Source organism: Callorhinchus milii, unplaced genomic scaffold (genome assembly GCF_018977255.1).
Source record: "Callorhinchus milii isolate IMCB2004 unplaced genomic scaffold, IMCB_Cmil_1.0 Scaffold20, whole genome shotgun sequence".
NCBI classification, from domain to species: Eukaryota; Metazoa; Chordata; class Chondrichthyes; order Chimaeriformes; family Callorhinchidae; genus Callorhinchus; species Callorhinchus milii.
Genome location: NW_024704761.1, coordinates 745,896 through 764,147, shown reverse-complemented (window position 1 = coordinate 764,147; position 18,252 = coordinate 745,896). Strand labels below are relative to the sequence as shown.

The 18,252-nt window shown below is 39.1% G+C and overlaps 1 protein-coding gene across 1 annotated transcript; it reads right to left on the bottom strand.

Moving 5' to 3' along the window:
* Nucleotides 1–837: 837 nt before the first annotated feature.
* Nucleotides 838–16,678, bottom strand: LOC121848039 (myosin-4-like). Its single transcript, XM_042342337.1, has 39 exons — nt 16,475–16,678; nt 16,222–16,365; nt 15,968–16,124; nt 15,785–15,812; nt 15,577–15,691; nt 15,361–15,453; nt 15,155–15,218; nt 14,962–15,060; nt 13,894–13,997; nt 13,678–13,816; nt 12,505–12,623; nt 12,075–12,224; nt 11,821–11,991; nt 11,412–11,718; nt 11,230–11,297; nt 10,263–10,350; nt 10,058–10,175; nt 9,786–9,909; nt 9,461–9,597; nt 9,111–9,366; nt 8,121–8,363; nt 7,844–8,020; nt 7,615–7,760; nt 7,427–7,517; nt 6,947–7,336; nt 6,669–6,795; nt 6,230–6,348; nt 5,785–5,981; nt 5,516–5,699; nt 5,257–5,422; nt 5,035–5,159; nt 4,452–4,760; nt 3,756–3,959; nt 3,528–3,653; nt 3,205–3,375; nt 2,729–2,833; nt 2,529–2,624; nt 1,617–1,747; nt 838–976 (listed from the first exon to the last, which is right to left on the bottom strand). The coding sequence occupies exons 1-39, from the start codon at nt 16,676–16,678 to the stop codon at nt 967–969; spliced, it is 5,802 nt and encodes a 1,933-aa protein (XP_042198271.1). The 3' UTR covers nt 838–966.
* Between the last annotated feature and the right edge of the window lie 1,574 nt (nt 16,679–18,252).

Genomic DNA, 18,252 nt, shown 5'->3' with positions numbered 1-18,252 from the left:
CAACATGAAAAGTACTATACAAGTGTAATTTTGTTGTAAGCACTCTGGTATCATAAACTCTGGCATCAACTGCTATCAATCATAATTTTCCCACACAGTAAAGTGAGCTGCAGAGCTCACTTTACTGTGAGCCCTGACCATTTCCCCCCTCCTCGCTCCCTTCCCTCCCCTCACCCTGACCATTTCCCCCCTCCTCGCTCCCTCCCTCCCCTCACCCTGACCATTTCCCCCCTGCTCGGGTCATGACCCAACTGTGCAGCGCCTTGGGACGTCCTCCTGACGTGAAAGGCGCTTTATAAATGGAATCTTGTTGTTGTTGTTGTTGTTGGTGCATTTCTGACTGAGCCATTAGCGTATTATGAAAATAAAATTGAAACAGAAAGATTTGTTTCCTTTAATTCGTTTTCATAAGAAGTTATGTAAATGTATACCTCCACTGGAGCCTATAGAGTTCACAGACAAGGCTGACACTTTATTGAAGTGCTGGAGGAGCACAGTATTGTTGGAATTGCCATCCTTTGGACGAGATGTTCAAGTTCAATCCATTCTGGCTGTTCAGGTAGACATGAAACATACAATGGTACTATCTCTAAAGAGAAGAGTTTCTCCAGTTGTCCTGGCCAACAATTCTCCAGGTAAAACTGATCATTCAATTTGTTGTTGTTTGTGGGTCCTTACTGTGTACAAAAAGGTGCCACCTTTCCCTAGCAAATAGACCATCAGTATCCTTGACACCAATCCCTGTAAAGTGTTTGAGGTCTTTCAAAATAAGAGGAGGTAATTCAAATGGAAGGATTGTTATTACTGCGCAATAAAAAGTATAAATGAAGATAAATATTGGTTCAAGCAACTATATTCTTTATTTTCTACAACAAAACAGTACAGATAAGTAAGTGACAAAGATTCACATTCTGCAAATCTCTGCCAATCACTTCAGTTTCTTGTCATTGTCTCATTATTCTTCTTCTATTCCCTTCTGTAAAAAGAAAACATACAGCAATGGAATGCAGAAAGTGAGTTGAAAGGGTGTTTTAATCAGTAATTCAATTGAAGTCCTAAACTAGGCCTGTTTCACTGTCAGTATGGCTAATCATTATTTGGATCCAGCAATTAGCATTTTAAACTCACTTCATATTTGGTATTTTATACTCTTTGGCCAGAAGGAGATGGGGTTCTTTTGCTCTGGGGAAAATGCTCCTGAGGGAATGGAACACTTACAAGTTCAGGTACCTGCTGTTAGCATTAAGCACTCCCAAGACAAGTATAACACATCCTGCAGCAAAGGAAAGCTGCAGTGCACAACAGTGAGCCTTGGACAGAACCGCAGAAAATATCATTTTTGTACTAGTTTTATATTTCTATTTCCCATCTCATTGGGAATTTAGTGCCAAATTAGTAGCAGCTTTATGCTTTGAGCACCCATACACTAGGTACTTGGTTGAGACAGCTTAAACAACTTTCATATAGGACACTACAAACAGCAAAGCTTTGTCCCACCACCATCTACACTAAAACTGAACTATTTATAATATAAATGATAATTGTTAGGCTACACTCCAAAAATACACTATGTAAGAATTTTTTAAAAAACTGTAAATTGAAATCACAGCGCTTACCTTGCCAACCTCTCGGCTTCTCGCCCTGAGTTTGTTAACCTGGGATTCAGCAATATCTGCACGTTCCTCTGCCTCTTCCAGCTCATGTTGCACCTTTCTAAATTTGGAGAGGTGAACATTGGCTTGTCCTCCTAAAATAATTTGTTCCAGATTAATGAAATTCATCAATAACGATTTGTATTCTCCAATAGTTAAAGTTAATGAAAGAGCACAGTTATCATTTGATTAGATTTCTCCCCTTTGGGCATGTAATTATGGATAAAGTGTTCTCATTAATGTGCTAAAGCAAAGGATTTTGTTTTTACTAACTTAATTCTCATCAACCAAAAGATGCAATGAATATATCTTTAAATTCATTGAATTATAGTATTACCATTAAAAGAACTTAATACAATACAATGGTTTGATTGCATGTTGAGATACCCATTCTGTACTGAGAGTGAAAAAAATATGAACCATTGTTAGCCTTAATGAACAATTTGAAAATGAAATATCCATCTTTAACTTAATTCCACAACAATATTTGTTGGCACAATAGCGAACCTATAACAGTGACAATGCAAACAATTACCAAATCTATCAATAGTAACTTAGTCATCAGAATTTGGAACTTGAATCTGAATGACCCCCTTCTGCTATAAACGTTCTATGATTTTATATAATTATGATTTGAAAACTTAACATTACTTGCACCCAATATATTGTATGCAGTCGATGAGGTGACTTTACTGTCCATTTATTAGGTATAAGCACGTTTTTATTGTCGAACCACATAACATCTCAACATAAACCCAAAATAACTTTATAAACAAATACCCAGTTAGTCTCTTAATTTTAAGCTTATTTTCATTGTTACTCATCAAGCTGCACATCTCAAGTTTCCACAAAACCGGTATTTAAGATTTAACTTACAGCTTCCTCAGATTGTCTCTTGTAGGCTTTAACTTTCAGTTGCAGCTTGTCGACCAGATCCTGGAGCCTCAGGTTATTCTTCCTATCTTCTTCAGTCTACAACGATAGTGTTACAGCTCCTTTATGATAACTTCCCAAGAAACCATTAAATATTGAGAGTTTCAGGGTTTGCCAATGTGTGGCTGATGGTATAACCTTACCTGGTAAGTGAGCTCCTTCACTCTTCTTTCAAATTTGCGAACCCCTTTAATTGCTTCATTAGAGCGCCTTTGTTCACCTTCAAGTTCATTCTCAAGCTCACGTACCTAAAGGGTTTCAAATTGGACGTTTCTCATATTTATTAGGAAATCTAGTATTAGAGACCATCCCACTACTGAGAACAGTTACTGTGATTGTGAAGCTGTTATTCTCGTACTTAATGAAGCATTGCAATATTGAGAGAGTATTTTTAAAAATGAACAAACATACATTCAGTCACTCCTAACGAGAAAGGGGAAGTTGGTTAGTTTTGACGCTTAATTGATGACGTGTAATAGAGTATTATATTCTGACTAATTGTTGGTGCATTACAGATATTGCTAAGTGGACATCGTTTAGTGCTCTAAGCACTTTCAGTCCTTTTGACAAAGTCAACCATTCACTATAGTCGCCCTGTAGCAGTTACTGAAACTCATACCCTGGCCTCCAGTTTCTGAAGCTGCTTCTTTCCACCTTTCATTGCTAACTGTTCAGCTTCATCCAGGCGGACTTGCAGATCCTTCACGGTCTGATCCAGGTTCTTCTTCATTCTCTCAAGATGAGCACTGGTGTCTTGTTCCTTCTTCAACTCTTCTGCCATCATGGCAGCCTTAAAGAACATTGCCATTTTCAGTACAGGTAGTGGCCATTGAGCCATTCACGTCTGTGCTACTTATCACAACATAACAGAAGAGGTACAGTCACATTTATCGTCCACCTGCAAATTATGTTCAAAGAGATGATTTCAACAAACAAACTTACATCCATGATTGCTTTTTTAGCCTTTTCTTCTGCATTTCTCGATTCTTGAACAGCCTCTTCAACCTCAGATTGAAGTTGGCTAATATCGGTTTCCATCTTCTTCTTCGTGTTTATTAGGGATGTGTTCTGTGAAATGAATTCTGGTTGGTTATGTTTGCATGATTAACAAAATACTAAATCCTTTTGTATTTTAGAGAAAAGTAATTTATGTTGGTTAGTATACGGTACTTGAGAGTGCAGAAGTTGCACACGTTCCATGGTATCCATGAGTTCTTGTTCAGCAATTTTGCGAGCTCTCTCTGTTTGTTCAAAGGCTGATCTCATTTCTTCAATTTCAGCCTGTTGTAGGCTGTTCCTGCGTTCAACCATGGACAACTGCTCTTTCAGGTCCTCTTGCGATCTCAATGCATCATCCAGATGTATTTGTGCATCCTTTAGATCAAGAGATTTGCAAAAAATAGTACATTTGTGCATCAAATACATTTGTTTTTAAAATATGAAAACTTTCGGGATTTCAGTGGATGTATAGCATAGCATTTGGGCCTCACTTAGAATTTGAGAATTAATTTGCTTTCATCATTTGAAATTTTCATTTGAGATTGTTTTATAGAGATGATCAGAAGCCAATGCAGACTAGAAATCTATGAAGATGATTTGTAGTTGGTTGATTATGTGCTTATTGCATTCAATTTCAATTAGAAATCCTAGAACATTTGGGTAATAGCACCAAAAATATTACAGATATTGAAATCCATAAATAACTAACTGTGATTGCTATTAATGATGGTCGTCCCAGTATTGGGATGTCCTCCCGACATGAAAGGCGCTATACAAATGTAATCTTGTTGTGCTGTTGTTTTGTTCATGTTCACCATCATTCATATTGTTTGTTCTACTTTGGAAAAGCACTGAAATACCACATACCTTCAGTTGACCCTGTACGTTTCTAAGATGTTTTTGAGCTTCTGATGCCTGGCGGTTTGCATGGCTCAGCTGAACCTCCATTTCATTCAGATCTCCCTCCATCTTCTTCTTGATCCTCAGGGCATCATTTCTGCTCCTGATCTCAGCTTCCAGTGAACTCTGCATGGCCTCCAAAACTCTCTGGTGGTTCCTCTTCATCTGGTCAATCTCTTCATCTTTCTCTGCAATCTTTCTGTCAACCTCTGATTTAACCTGGTTCAGCTCAAGTTGGATGCGCAGAATTTTGCTCTCTTCATGTTCCAAGGATGCCTTTAAAATATATATTACAGATTAATGTGGTTTCCAAATAAAAAGATAGTTAGGATGATAGTCTACAAGGTGAGGTCCCTTTGTAATAAGAAATTTCTCATTCTGAATCTAACATTTGTCTTTGAGTTTGATTTTCTTCAACATAAAACCAGCCAATTTTCCAGAGATATAATTCGTATCGTTTCACAGTAAATGTCAAAACATCCAGAAAGTAACAAGTGCATTTCAGGAGATAGCATTTTATAATGAAAAGTTTATAAAATTGTTTTCTAACCTCGGCCTCCTCCAGTGCACTCTGCAACTCACACTTTTCTTGCTCAGTCTGCTTCTTTATCTTCTCCAACTCATGGATAGTCTTGCCATTCTCACCAATCTGCTCAGTCAGATCTGTGATCTCCTCTGTTTGAAGAATATTTCATTATATTAAGTCTATCGACATACAATACAATCAATAGCATGTTTGCTATTAAAGAAATTATTCATTGTTGGCACTCACGCTGAAGATTTTTGTTCTCTCGTTTCAGAGTTTCAAGGTGGTCCAAAGATTCTTCATAAGCGTTCTTCATCTTGAAGAGTTCAGTACTCAGAGAACGACATTCTTTCAGTGATGCTTCCAGTTCAGCTTGGCTTTCCTCATATTTTTGTTTCCATTCTGCCAAAATCTGCAGAGGCAAAAATATATGTAGAAGAAAAATATCTAACAAATCAACATTCAAAAAATGCAGTTTCATTTTCTGTGAGAAGGTTTTTTTTACCTTATCAAAGTTCCTCTGTTTCTTATCCAAAGCTGCTGCAGCAGAGTTGGCTCTTTCAACATCAATCATCAGATCCTCAACTTCACCCTGAAGTCTTTGTTTGGTCTTTTCCAGTGAAGCACATTTGGAGTTCACTGCCTCAATGTGGTCCTCAGCATCCTGGAGTCGCTGGGCAAGCTTCTTCCTGGAATGAAAGAATGACAAATGAAATACTGAAAAGTGACACCTAACAAGTAAAATATTTTAAAATAAAACTCAGTTGAACCTACTTGGCCTCTTCAAGCTCCTCAGTGCGCTGGATTGCATCAGTCTCGTACTTTGTTCTCCACTGAGCAACCTCACTGTTGGCCTTGGACATGCCACGCTGAAGCTCTGTCTTTGCCTCCTGTTCCTCCTCATATTGCTCACGGAGTAAATCACAATCGTGGCGAGCAGATTGCAGGCCGTGAGCCAGTGCATTTTTTGCCTTTAAAAAATATTTAAGAGCATGGTATTATTAAGAAGAACAAAGCTGAAGCCGGTACCTTATCAGAAATGTAAGAGAGAGGAGTTGGAGTCCAGGAAGAAATGAATCATCTATTTAATATATTTTGTCTTTGATACCTATTTTTCTGTGACATGGAATCATTTAGCATCAAGTCTTTGGAGGTCACAGTGTGTGGTTCTGGAACCATACCTGAAGTCAAACCATTTTTATAATCAAATATATATTACCTTTGTTTCCTCCTCCAGTTGTCTCTTAAGCTCTTCAATCTGTTGTGTAAATGCCTGTTTCGCTCTCGTCAACTGGGAGATCAAGGCATCCTTTTCTTCTATTTGGCGACTAAATTCACCTAATCAGAAAAGACAGTCTAACGCGTCAGTAAAAGACAGGCAGTAATGTATCCGCACAATCAAAGAATGCTTAAGGCGATGTTTAAGGCAAATCAAGATTGCTTAATTCCTAGAACCATTTGTCAATATTTTCAAAAATCTGTCATGAGAAAGATTTGGACGAAAGAGAATTTTTGAGCCATTTGGTCTTATTCTTGCAGAATACCAACTGTACCGTCTTCTCATTAAGAGCATCAACCTGTCCGACTATGCACCTTTCCGTCTCCCTCCTCAACTTTACAACCCACAGTAAGACTTCAAATAATTTTTTCATAATTACCACTTTCAGTCTGGAATCGGGCTTTCTGTGACGTTAGGTCATTAACGAGACGGATGTTCTCTTCTGCTTTAGTGCTTACTTCAGACAACTGGTCTTCAAGGGTTCGGGCTGTCTTTTCAAAATTTGCCTGTCGTGGACAATTATAATATTTGAAGTTCCACGTGTAGATTGTGAGGAATGTACTGTTCAGCGCCTTGCGATGTCCTCCCGACGTGAAAGGCGCTATACAGATCTAATCTTGTCCTTGTTGTTATATAATGCATCAACTTCTACCGTACCTTAGATTTGGATACTGATTCCATGTTGCTGGCCAGATCATCGATTTCCATCTTCAGCTCGCTCTTTTCCTTTTCCAGCTTCTGTTTCACACGCTGGAGGTTGTCGATCTGTTCTCCAAGTTCTGCCACACTATCGGCCTGCTTCTTACGAAGAGCAGCAGCTGTGGCTTCATGCTGCAGTGTGGCTTCTTCCAGATCACGGCGCATTTTCTGGAATTCTGCTTCCCGTTTCTTGTTCATCTCAATCTGTGCGGCAGTTGCACCACCGGCTTCTTCAAGCCTTTCACTGATTTCCTCCAGTTCACGACAATAGTCAGCCCTCTGCTTCTCTGCCTTAGCACGAGCTGCACGTTCAGCTTCAATTTCCTCCTCCAGTTCTTCAATACGAGCCTGAAAGACACAAGAATGTAAATTGAGTTTTTTTAAAGTTTTTTAGTAAACAACCAAATCTATGAAAACAATAATTGATTATAACCGTACTTGTAATTCCTTGATTTTCTTTTGTAATTGAGAGCCAAGAGCCTGCTCATCTTCGATCTTACTGAGAAGTTGGCTGATTTCAAATTCCTTCCTGTAATTCAAGTAAAGCAAATGCAATGTCAAATAAAACCATAGCAAATCAAATGTGATTCATTTAGTCTTTTCTATACAGTAATTCAGTGTCTTACTTCTTCAGTTTCTCATCAACTTGCTGTTTGTCATTTTCCAGATCCATTATGGATTCCTGTGACAGTTTCAGATCACCTTCAAGCTTTCTCTTTGCCCTTTCCAAGTCCATACGAAGTTTTTTCTCTTGCTCCAAAGATCCCTCCAGCTGCAAGACAGGAACAAGCCTTTGAATAATAAAATGGCAGAATTCACGTTTTGTGTTCAAGTCTTGGTTTTGTGACAACTCACATCATCAACTTGCTGCTCCAGTTTGGTTTTGGTTTTGGTCAGAGTATTGACTTTATCTTCCTCAGCCTGGAGATCATCAAGTGTCTGCTGGTGGGCTTCTTGTAATGCTTTCTTCTCCTTTGTTAACTTAGCAATAGTTTCATCAAGGGTAGCCATTTCCTCTGTGAGATTCTTAACCTTTATTTGAGAAAAGGAATGATTGAAATGAGTTGATGTCCATTAAAAGAACATGGATTATGTGCTGAACGTTATTCGGGTAAGAACAATGAATGAATACCTTGTTTTCTGTGGCATGTTTCTCCTTTTCAACCTTGGCCAATGTAAGCTCTAAGTCATCAATATCCTTCTTTAGTTCTGAACATTCATCTTCAAGTTTTCTTTTCTTGGCCGTCAGCTCTGCATTTAGTTCCTCTTCATCTTCTGCTCTTTCATTGAGTTCTTTGACTTTTGCTTCCAGCTGAATTTTATTTTTGATCAGTTGGTCGCATCTTTCCTCTGCGTCAGACAGACCTTCTGATTCCTTAAAGCAAATTAGGAACAGGTGTTTTCCCAGAACTAAATAATTATCTAATTGACTAGATTTGAATACTTTTTTTTACCAAATTCACAAACAGATGATAGAATGTGCACATTTGTGCAGGCTCAGGGAGGGCAGGTTTGTCTGGTGTGCGATTTCTCTACTTCCCCAATACATGTCTATACATTCATAAACTTGTGTACCATGAAATATCCTTCTTATACCGATTGTTGATAATCACCTGTCAACGACGGCTGTTCAGGCAATTAATTGGTCTTGCTCTTTGCACTAATGCAACTGTTCCTCAGTTTGAATCACAAACATCACGAGCAAATGGTTTAAGGGGACAAGCCATGGCATAAGGGGGTAAAATATAATTTGTTTACTCGTGGCTTTTTGCTATGTTATACTATAGTGGTGCTGATGGGTGATGGCCAAGTTAGATATGAAATCCTTCATAATAATAAAAATAATCCTTGCATTTGAAATAGCGCCTTATCTCATCTTTGAGACGTCTCAAAGCGCTTCACACAATATACCGTAAAGTGAATTAACTGTCTATTTTGTTGGGCAAAAACACATTTTTTCAAGGGAAGAACTACAGAAATTATTTTGTCAATTTGACCTACATATCCACATATATGACCTATAATATATCACCACACATTTGACCTACCGTATAACACCAACTTATGATGTATATCACCACATCCAGATCAAATTTAAGGTATAAGCATTTGTGGTACGTACTGATTGTACTTGAAGTTGAAGGTCATTTTTCTCTTGAAGCAAGCTGACCATTTTTTCCTCCAATTGCTTCCTTTGTGCTTCAGATTTAGCAAGTGCTTCCTTAGTCTTTTGAAATTCCTCTTTCATATTTGCCATTTCTTTTTCAGTTTCTGCACTCTTCAACAGAGGTTTGATCTTGAAGTACAGTAACATCCATGGCCAATGTTTGACATTCATGAATGAACGGACATTGTACTGGATGGTGAAGATAGACTCCCTGAACAATCCAATCAATGACATTAGTGAAAAATATTTTATTGGTACAGCATTCTAATTAAAATTGCCCGAAGCATGCGGATATTCTGTTGTACCTTCTTTCCATCATCCTCTGAAATTCTACTCTCATTAAAAATCCACGACACCTGGCTTGTGTACGGGTAATGAGTAAAGCCAGTTTGTCATCTCTCATCTCTTCAAGTGTACCCAAGAGACCAGCTTTGAAGAACACCTGCATAAAATAATGGATAATTTCGGCGATGTTTCGAGTTATCCACAGTGGTGAGTTAGGCATATGTATAAATGCATGAAAAAAATGTATATTAACAACATGATGACTTAAGTGTTCGTGACCAAGTTGAGCCAGGGTCGAGTGATAAGGAGTTTACTTAGGCAAATTTAGGAAGGGAAAACACATACCTTAGTATGCCCAAACCTATACTGTGTATGATCAACATCAATCGAACCGAGCAGCTTCTCAGATGCCTTCTTGCTGTCTATGAATTGGCCTTCTGGGATAGCACTCGCATTCAAAACTTTATACCTGTTTAATAAATATGGCGTGTTTCAGTGAAGAGTCCAATACCATTATTTAAATTTAGACAATAAACCTGTTCAAAGGAATACAGCAAAAAAGTGAACCTAAAATCCTACCAATTAATATCCAAGCAAAGTGTTGTTTCACTCATTACCTTTGTTTGAAGTCAGCATACAAGATCCTGCTTGGGAATCCCTTTCTGCAAATTCTAATACCTTCAAGCACACCATTACACCTCAGTTGGTGAATAACAAGGTGGTGATCCATCTCACCTAAAAAGAAAATATTTACTTATAAGCAATGCTTTAAACAGCAGAATATTTTGTCCAATGTTGAACAAAGCAGCAGCAAATGATTACCTGGAGTTTTTGTTTCATTTGGAATTAAACAACGCACAAAATGTGGATGAGTGGTTCTCAGATTGGTCATCAGCTTGTTCAGGTTTTCCTGTGTACAGTAAAACTCGCATAAGTATTATCTTTATAAATCGTATAAACCCCAAGTCGTATATTCACCCGAGACCCGTTCAGTTTCCTATCAAAACCACTTAGTCATGAATCGCGGGAAATGACGTCCTTACCAGTCAATGCATGCACACATGCACGACCTGGCTACAATGAATCGTGGGGAATGTAGCTTCATCTGCCGACGTACACGCAGAAGAACTTCATTTCCTGTGATTTACTGTATTGCCAGTATGTGTGCACGCGTGGATGGGTGACGAATCGTGGGATATGTGGTCTTAACCAGTCACTGCATGCGCACTTACCAGCTGCAATGATGCAATAGCGCACACGCACTTACTGGCTGCATTAAATTACGCACGCTCAGTGTAGTTTATTGATTAAATCGGATTTTCTACGACTTCTAGTTTGCCTGCAACTCGAGTAGTGAACCTAAGGAACAGACTCCCTAAGGAGACGGTTGAGGCAGGAAGTGTTGATTCTTTGAAACACATATTAGACAGTTTTCTTTTAGGAAATAACATTATGGGATATAGTACATAGGGAGTTTGGGATATATGTGCATGCAACCATCAGGAAGGTGGAAGGCGAACTAAATGGACCTTGGTCTTTTTTCATCTAGCATTTCTTACGTTCTTAACTCGGACTTTAAATGTTATGCTCCCAACTGATATGATTTACATGAGTCTTACATAACACTTATGGAGAAAAGGGAAAATATTAATTAAAGGTCAAATTCTTATTTCTTCAACTGTGCTTATGGGTTTTGATTTTTTAATTTAAATTTTATATTGTAAACATTTGGGAATATCTAAAATATTTCAGTTCTGTGCAAGACACTTCTAGATTGTAAAATGCATACCCTAAAGAGTGCAGAGACAGTTTGGAAAGAAGATCCTTTCTTCTTGCCACCTTTCTTGGCTCCACCCTCTTAAAACAATAAAATGAAAAAATATATCTTTAGGTACATAGTTCCAGCTTTGTGGGAGTAAATATACATATTAACCTTGAAAGAGTGTTTTGGAAATAACAAACATACATTACCTTCAGCAGCACCAAAAGTGCTATAGAGACTGGCCAATATCTTCACTGAAGATTTCTGGTACAGCCCAATTACAGTTTCATTCAGTGGGTCCTTGTTTTTCTCCAACCAACCAGTGATGTTGTAGTCCACAGTGCCGGCATAATGACCCAGGGAGAAGTGAGCTTCAGGCTTTCCTTTGACAGGCTTGGGCTTTAGGAAGTTGTTTGATTTGCCAAGATGCTGGTCATACAGCTTGTTCTTGAAGGATACGTCTGAGGCTTTCGGGAACATACATTCCTCTTCCAGGATGGAGAAGATACCCAAGGGCTTTTAACACAGAGCTTATGTTATTATACTGTGATGATCCTTGACATAATCCATTTACACAATACATCATATTGGTGACTGATTTAATTTTGTTTTACTCACTTTTTCAATAAGCTCAATGCAGGCAGCCAGATCCATCCCAAAGTCAATGAATTCCCACTCAATCCCTTCCTTCTTGTATTCCTCTTGCTCCAGAACAAACATGTGATGGTTGAAGAACTGTTGCAGTTTCTCATTGGTGAAGTTAATGCATAATTGTTCCAAGCTGTTGTACTGGGATACAGAAAATCTATATTAAACTGAGATGCATTGGATAACATTGTTTTCTTAGAAAACATTAACTGTTCAAAACTTACATCAAAAATTTCAAAGCCAGCAATATCCAGAACTCCAATGAAGTGCTGCCTTGGCTGCTTTGTGTCCAGTTGCTGGTTGATACGAATGACCATCCACAAGAACATTTTCTCATAAATTGATTTACCTAATGCTCCCACTGAGTTAGTCACCTTAAAGAAAAAGAAACAAACAGTATGTGCTGTGAAGAGTGATTGCCGGTTTAATTTCTACTAACAACAACAACAAGATTGCAAAAAGCATATTACTGTTAGTCCATATTATACTATATGTCCCGTAGACAACAGAATATTTTTGTCACGGGGGAAAGGGAAAAATGTAACAGAAGATGTGTACATTGTGATTGTTTTGGATTTCTGTTTCACCAAATATTATATTTGTAAATAAATATATATTTTCAACCAAAAAAAACTATACGTCAATGTACAGTACCTGCTGGACGGTCTGACCTTTGGTCACAAACTCATTGCCAACTTTTACCCTTGGATAGCACAAAGCTTTGAGCAAATCTGCTGAGTTCAGGCCCAACAGATAAGCACACTTGTCAGCAACTGAAACGAAAAACATTTATATTTGTCAGCAAATAGCAAGGTAATGTTGGTCATGTTTCACATTTGGAGGATGTCTCCTTCCTGTAAGAATATAAAAACATCAGGAATTTCAAGTTTAGGGAATTGTTAACATGAATCCTTCTCACACTATACCAGACAAGTGGACAGCTAAATAGGAATAGCTCTAGTTATGTTTTACATTTACGCAAGGAAGTATACAAGGAAATTAAATATTCTGATACTGTTAACATATTTTAATTGATGAGATCTGCGTATATCACTTTTGCACTAAAATCTTTTATCCCCCAAACCTGCACTTGTATAATGTCAAGTGGCAAACTACTGACTATCCCCCTTGGGGTTGGAGTAAGCAGTGTCTATTTGAGATGAGCTGGCTTGGCAATGGAATGCCAAAATTAAGTCAATCCTCTGTGGTGGTTTTGGTTGTCCATTTTCTATTCAACAACAACAACAATAACTTTAACTTAAACAGCACTCCCCCACACAGGGCAGCGTGTCAGAGTGCTTACTCTAGGGTATTGCTGATGATAGAGCAGCCAGCTTGGCTTGTTGGCAGGTTTTGGGGGAGCAAATCACTCATTAAGAAGAGGGCATTTTCCCAGTTGGCTCCAACAAGCCAAAGTCCTAACAGGAAGGTGGTCCTGGCTGGACAAGCAGCAGGACGCTTGCCGGAGTGCTCTCCATGTCAAGCTATGAAGTTTTAACTTGCTAAACACCTGCAGTACTCCAATGCACACTCTTGAGTCCCCAAGCCTTCTCTCTTACCAACCTGTGCCTAATACTATCCAGCATCAGGCAACCAGGGTGAGTCCATTCGGGAAGAGAGAGAATGCCCATTCCATTACAAATGCAGGGAAATTTGTGTGCATTGGTGACATACACATGTGGAACTCTCAGTCTGGTTTGCATTACTGTGTGGATGGGTTTCCATATGCGGCAGACAGGCTGATCAAAAATAAATTTTAAAAAAATTATATTTAATACTCCGGTCAATTGTTGACAAAGTATTGCAATAAGCATGTTATGAGAGTACCTTCAGTTCCATCAGGCTCAGCTTGCTCCTCGCGTTGTTTCTGCTTGAACTTCAGGTTGCCTTTGTGCATTACTGCACCAGTGAGTTTATAGATACCCACTTTCTCATCGCTAGTGAAACCCAGAACATCAATGGCTTCCTGCAGAATTGAATAGTGTCGCATTGAGAATCACTAGAAAAGGTAATTCAGTAGTTTGGAATATAAATGAGACTTACATCAGTAGCCATCAGTTCTTCTTGATCATCAATACTGGTAACAGTAATTTCCCCCTGACTAATGAATGGAAAGTCATAAGGGTTGGTTGTAATCAGTAGCATATCTAAAATAGAAAAGAAAGGTGTGAAATATTGTTTGTCACTGAGCTCCAAATAATTTCCATTTCGTAACATTGACAACAACAACAACTTGCACTTATATAGCGCCCTCCACACAGGGTAGCGTCTCAGGGAGCTTAACAATGGCGGATCTTGCCTGTGAGCCGGGGTGGGAGGGAAGCGGAGAGTTGGCAGTAAGCACGGTTGAAGAGGAAAGTTTTCAGACGGAACTTGAAAAAGGGGAGAGAGGGGTCAGGGCGGAGGGGTTGAGGGAGAGCGTTCCAGAGTTTTGGGGGGTAGTGGCTGTTAGCACAACCTCCGATGATGGAGCGGATGGTGTGAGGGACAAGCAGGAGGCTGGTGCCGGCCGAGCGGAGGTGCCGGGTGGTAGATCGGTGAGTGAGGAGGTTGGAGAGGGAGGGAGGTGCCAGGGAGTGAATGGCAAAGTAGATTTGTGTGTCATCTGCAAACATGTGGAAGTTTAACCCGTGTCTGCGGATGCCATCACCCAGAGGGAGCATAGAGATAAGGAAAAGAAGAGGCCAAGCGTGGAGCCCTGGGTTATCCCACAGGTGACCGGGCGGGGGTGGGAGGAGAAGCCATTTGCCGAGATGAAATGGAGGCAGTTGGTTAAGTAGAACTCGAACCATGCGAGTGCGGTCCCAGCATGAGGGAGGGGAGGTGGTGGAGGAGGATGGTGTGGTCAATTATCTCATATGCGGCAGAGAGATCCAGGAGGACAAGGAGGCAGAGGGAGCCCTTGGCACAGATAGAGAGGGCGTCGGTTGTGACTTGGACAAGCGCTGTCTCTGTGCTGTGGGCACATATCTTGAGAATGTTTAGTTTGAAACAGCTTTCTGCATTAAATGAGGTTAACAAAGGCATTTGTAACTAAAGAAATGGTTGGAATACTTATCCTTAGCAGTTTCTAGAAAGTTCCATTGTAGCATGAGAAGTAGAGCTGCTTACCTATAAGTTCTGGCCTCTTGTTGGACATAATTTGATAGAAAATGTGGTAGCTTCGTTCAGCTTTCAGCTGGAAAGTTACTCTGGACTTTTCCAGCAGATCTGTTAATTACATTGATGATTTTTTTTACAAAATAAGTTAGATTGGCAGTGTAATTAACAATAATAATGAACAGAATTCCATAAATAAACTTACAGGTTTCAATATCAGCGGAAGACAGTTTTCCTGTGGTTCCAAAATGAATTCTGATGAATTTGCCCTTAGAGATGAAGAAAATATATTTAACTCTCAGTTTATAATGCACAGTACGGGAGAAGATTTGTTTGATTATGATTACCTTAACTGTATTAAACATATTGAAGATGAAGTAACCAGAAATGTTGAGACTTTTAGATACTTACAAAGCGAGACGAGTTGTCATTTCTCACAGTCTTGGCATTACCAAAGGCTTCCAGCAATGGGTTAGCCTGGATGATTTGATCCTCCAGACTTCCCTAAAATATATAATTAAGAATTATTGCGACTGAGCCTTCTTGTGTAATAAAGGACAAATTATTAAGTAGCAAGAAATTGTCAGATGTAGTAAATTATGATGAAATATTTTAACATTATCTCACCTTCATCTTTCCAGATGCCGCCTCTTTTTTCTTTGCGTCGCCAGTCACTGCAATTGATGCAAAGTACTGGATGACACGTTTCGTGTTGACCGTCTTCCCCGCACCAGATTCTCCGCTGGTGATATAAAGTTAAAACAATAATAGTTAGGGTGTTCGTAGATCAAATAACAACTGCGGCAGGATAGGAATAATAAGAGGTAAAGCTCACGTGATCAAGATGGACTGGTTTTCACGATCTGCGAATAAGAGGAACACAATGATTATGTCTCGAAAAACATAAATTGATTTATTGAAAAATCTGAATGTTTTTGCTGTTAGTTAATATCAAAGCTTAAAAATACAATGACACTGCAAACTGACAAACTGCAAACTGACAGTCTTATTTATTTACCAGTTAACATGAACTGATAGGCGTTGTCAGAGATGGAGAAGATATGTGGAGGAGCTTCTTGACGTTTCTTTCCTCTGTAACCATTCACTACCTCGGAGTTGTACACTGGCAACCACTTGTAGGGATTCACGGTGACACAGAAGAGCCCAGAGTAGGTCTAGTTGTGAGCACAGATTAAATGAGTTAATTCGTCATGAATAACACAGATTAATCATATCATGTTTGCAAATCTGTCTCAGAAATCACATACTTACATAGATCATCCAGGCTGAGTAACGCTCTTTGAGGTTATACAGCACAGATGCTTCGTTCAGGTGAGTCATCATGGCCATGTCTTCAATTTTATCGAATTTTGGAGGATTCATTGGGAAGACTTGATCATCTTTAACTGTTACACTCTACAATAAAAAGTATATGATTCATACAAAAGAATGATAAAGCCACTGAAGTTAAAGTAGCTCTATTAAAATTGGAAATGCTATTGTTTTATGTTTATTACTTACGAACCTTCCCACCTATCGTATCCACGTTGACTTTGCCACTCTCTCTGCTCTTAATCATCCCTTTAACATACAGTTCCTTGGGATCATGACAGTAGCAGGCGTTTTTGGCGTCAAAAGGTCGGTTCTGTGCTTCAATACGTTCCTTCTCCGGCTTCCGTAAGAATGGAGCGGCTGGGCCAAAAACCGCCATTTCTGCATCGCTACTCATGGCTACGATTTACTGCAAAACATGAATAGTTTAGATACAGGACAGTGAAAAATTAGCTAAGTGAATTCTTAACTACTTTTTTTTAAAAAGAGTCAAATTGGATACATGTCAGATGGAGGCGTTATTCTAATTATTGTTCATGACTTTTACCAAACGCCAATATCAAAGTCAATCTCTCGAATCTGAGCGTATCATGATACGTATTCAACCATTGTCGCCTGCAATTCAAGGCCCTCTCCATTCTATTCAGTGAGTGCCCTTCCTCAAGCCTGGGGTGTGAACCATTACTTTCTCATTCAGCATTAAAATAATCACAATCTGGAATGTGAAATTGAGTTCTCGTCGTGTACAATTTCCACAGCGAATCACTAACTTTAATTAACCCGTATGATTTAGATTGCTTGCCAGCTTCTAAGGATTGTGACTGTTGGTGGAATGGGGAGTTATTGCATGCTGGAAATACGCAATAGTTTGACATGACGCACCTGGAAGATGTGTTTAATGATCGTCCAACAGTGGGCAAGTACTTGTGGGGTAATTTTGGAAGGTTGCATTTTAATTAGTGAAAATGAGTGATCATCTGCGAAATTAGTGATAGAAATGACAATTCGAATTCCCATCTCAAATTGTGGTTAAGTTAATGTTGAATGAGAAAGCAGTGGTCTATAGTGCTTCCTGCTGGTTCAGCATTCTCAGACCAGAATCTGATAGGTACTAGGCTTGATGTAGGAAGGGACAACGTGAAACATATTTTGGGGTCAAAAAATAAAATCCATCCTGCAATATATTCTGTCTCTCCAGTGGTGTGTATTAGTTAATGTCATTTGGGGCAACAAGTTGGCAATCTTTCTATAGTGGCAAAAAATGGGAAATACGGGTTTGTCATAGGTATTTTACGTGCAATGGTGTAACTAAATGGTGCAAGTGGTCAGTTGTGGGCCAGAGCTCACAAAGCTTCTGGGGGCCAACCTATTGACGGCTGAATGACTCACATTCTCTCAACTCCCCATTTCGATATAGTCGCATCATACATGTGCTTCACCGGGGAGAGCGAGAACACAGGGAGACAGAGATGGTAAAAGCTAAGGAAAATTTAGATTATTTCACCAGGGGCCCCCGGGGCCTTGTTATGCAGTGGAAAATGTGTGTATCTTATTAAATTAACACCTATCATTTGCTTAAAATTGGGTGCATACATACACTTTTCAGGATCAGAATATAGATGTCGAAAGCAACTATTTTGTGGGGTAAAATAAGGAAGGGAAGGAAGCTCTCAACAGTGGAGGGGGGTTAATAGATATGTTAATAGTTTCAGGCTGAATGAGAATGGATAACCCTTCCATAATTCCTTGGTGTCCTTTACACTAAGACAGGGAATCGCTACTCCATTTTTTTCTGCATTCTGAAATTATAACAGGTAAATTAGAATCATTCCTTACCTCACCACTCAGGTAAGAAGCAGCAAACAACGATTCTGAGCTGTAACAAAGAAAGATGTGTTATAGTCACAAAAAAAACATTTCAAATAATCCTGCATCATTGCTACTGATTTATTGTACTTTAACATTCCTGCA

Coding starts and splice junctions, on each gene's coding strand:
- LOC121848039 (XM_042342337.1), bottom strand. CDS start 16,678: ATGAGTAGCGATGCAGAAATGGCGGTTTTTGGCCCAGCCGCTCCATTC. Junction 13,998..14,961: donor CAAGAGGCCAGAACTTATAG/GTAAGCAGCTCT, acceptor TTTCTATTTTAG/ATATGCTACTGATTACAACC. Junction 2,625..2,728: donor TGAAGGAGCTCACTTACCAG/GTAAGGTTATAC, acceptor CTATCGTTGTAG/ACTGAAGAAGATAGGAAGAA.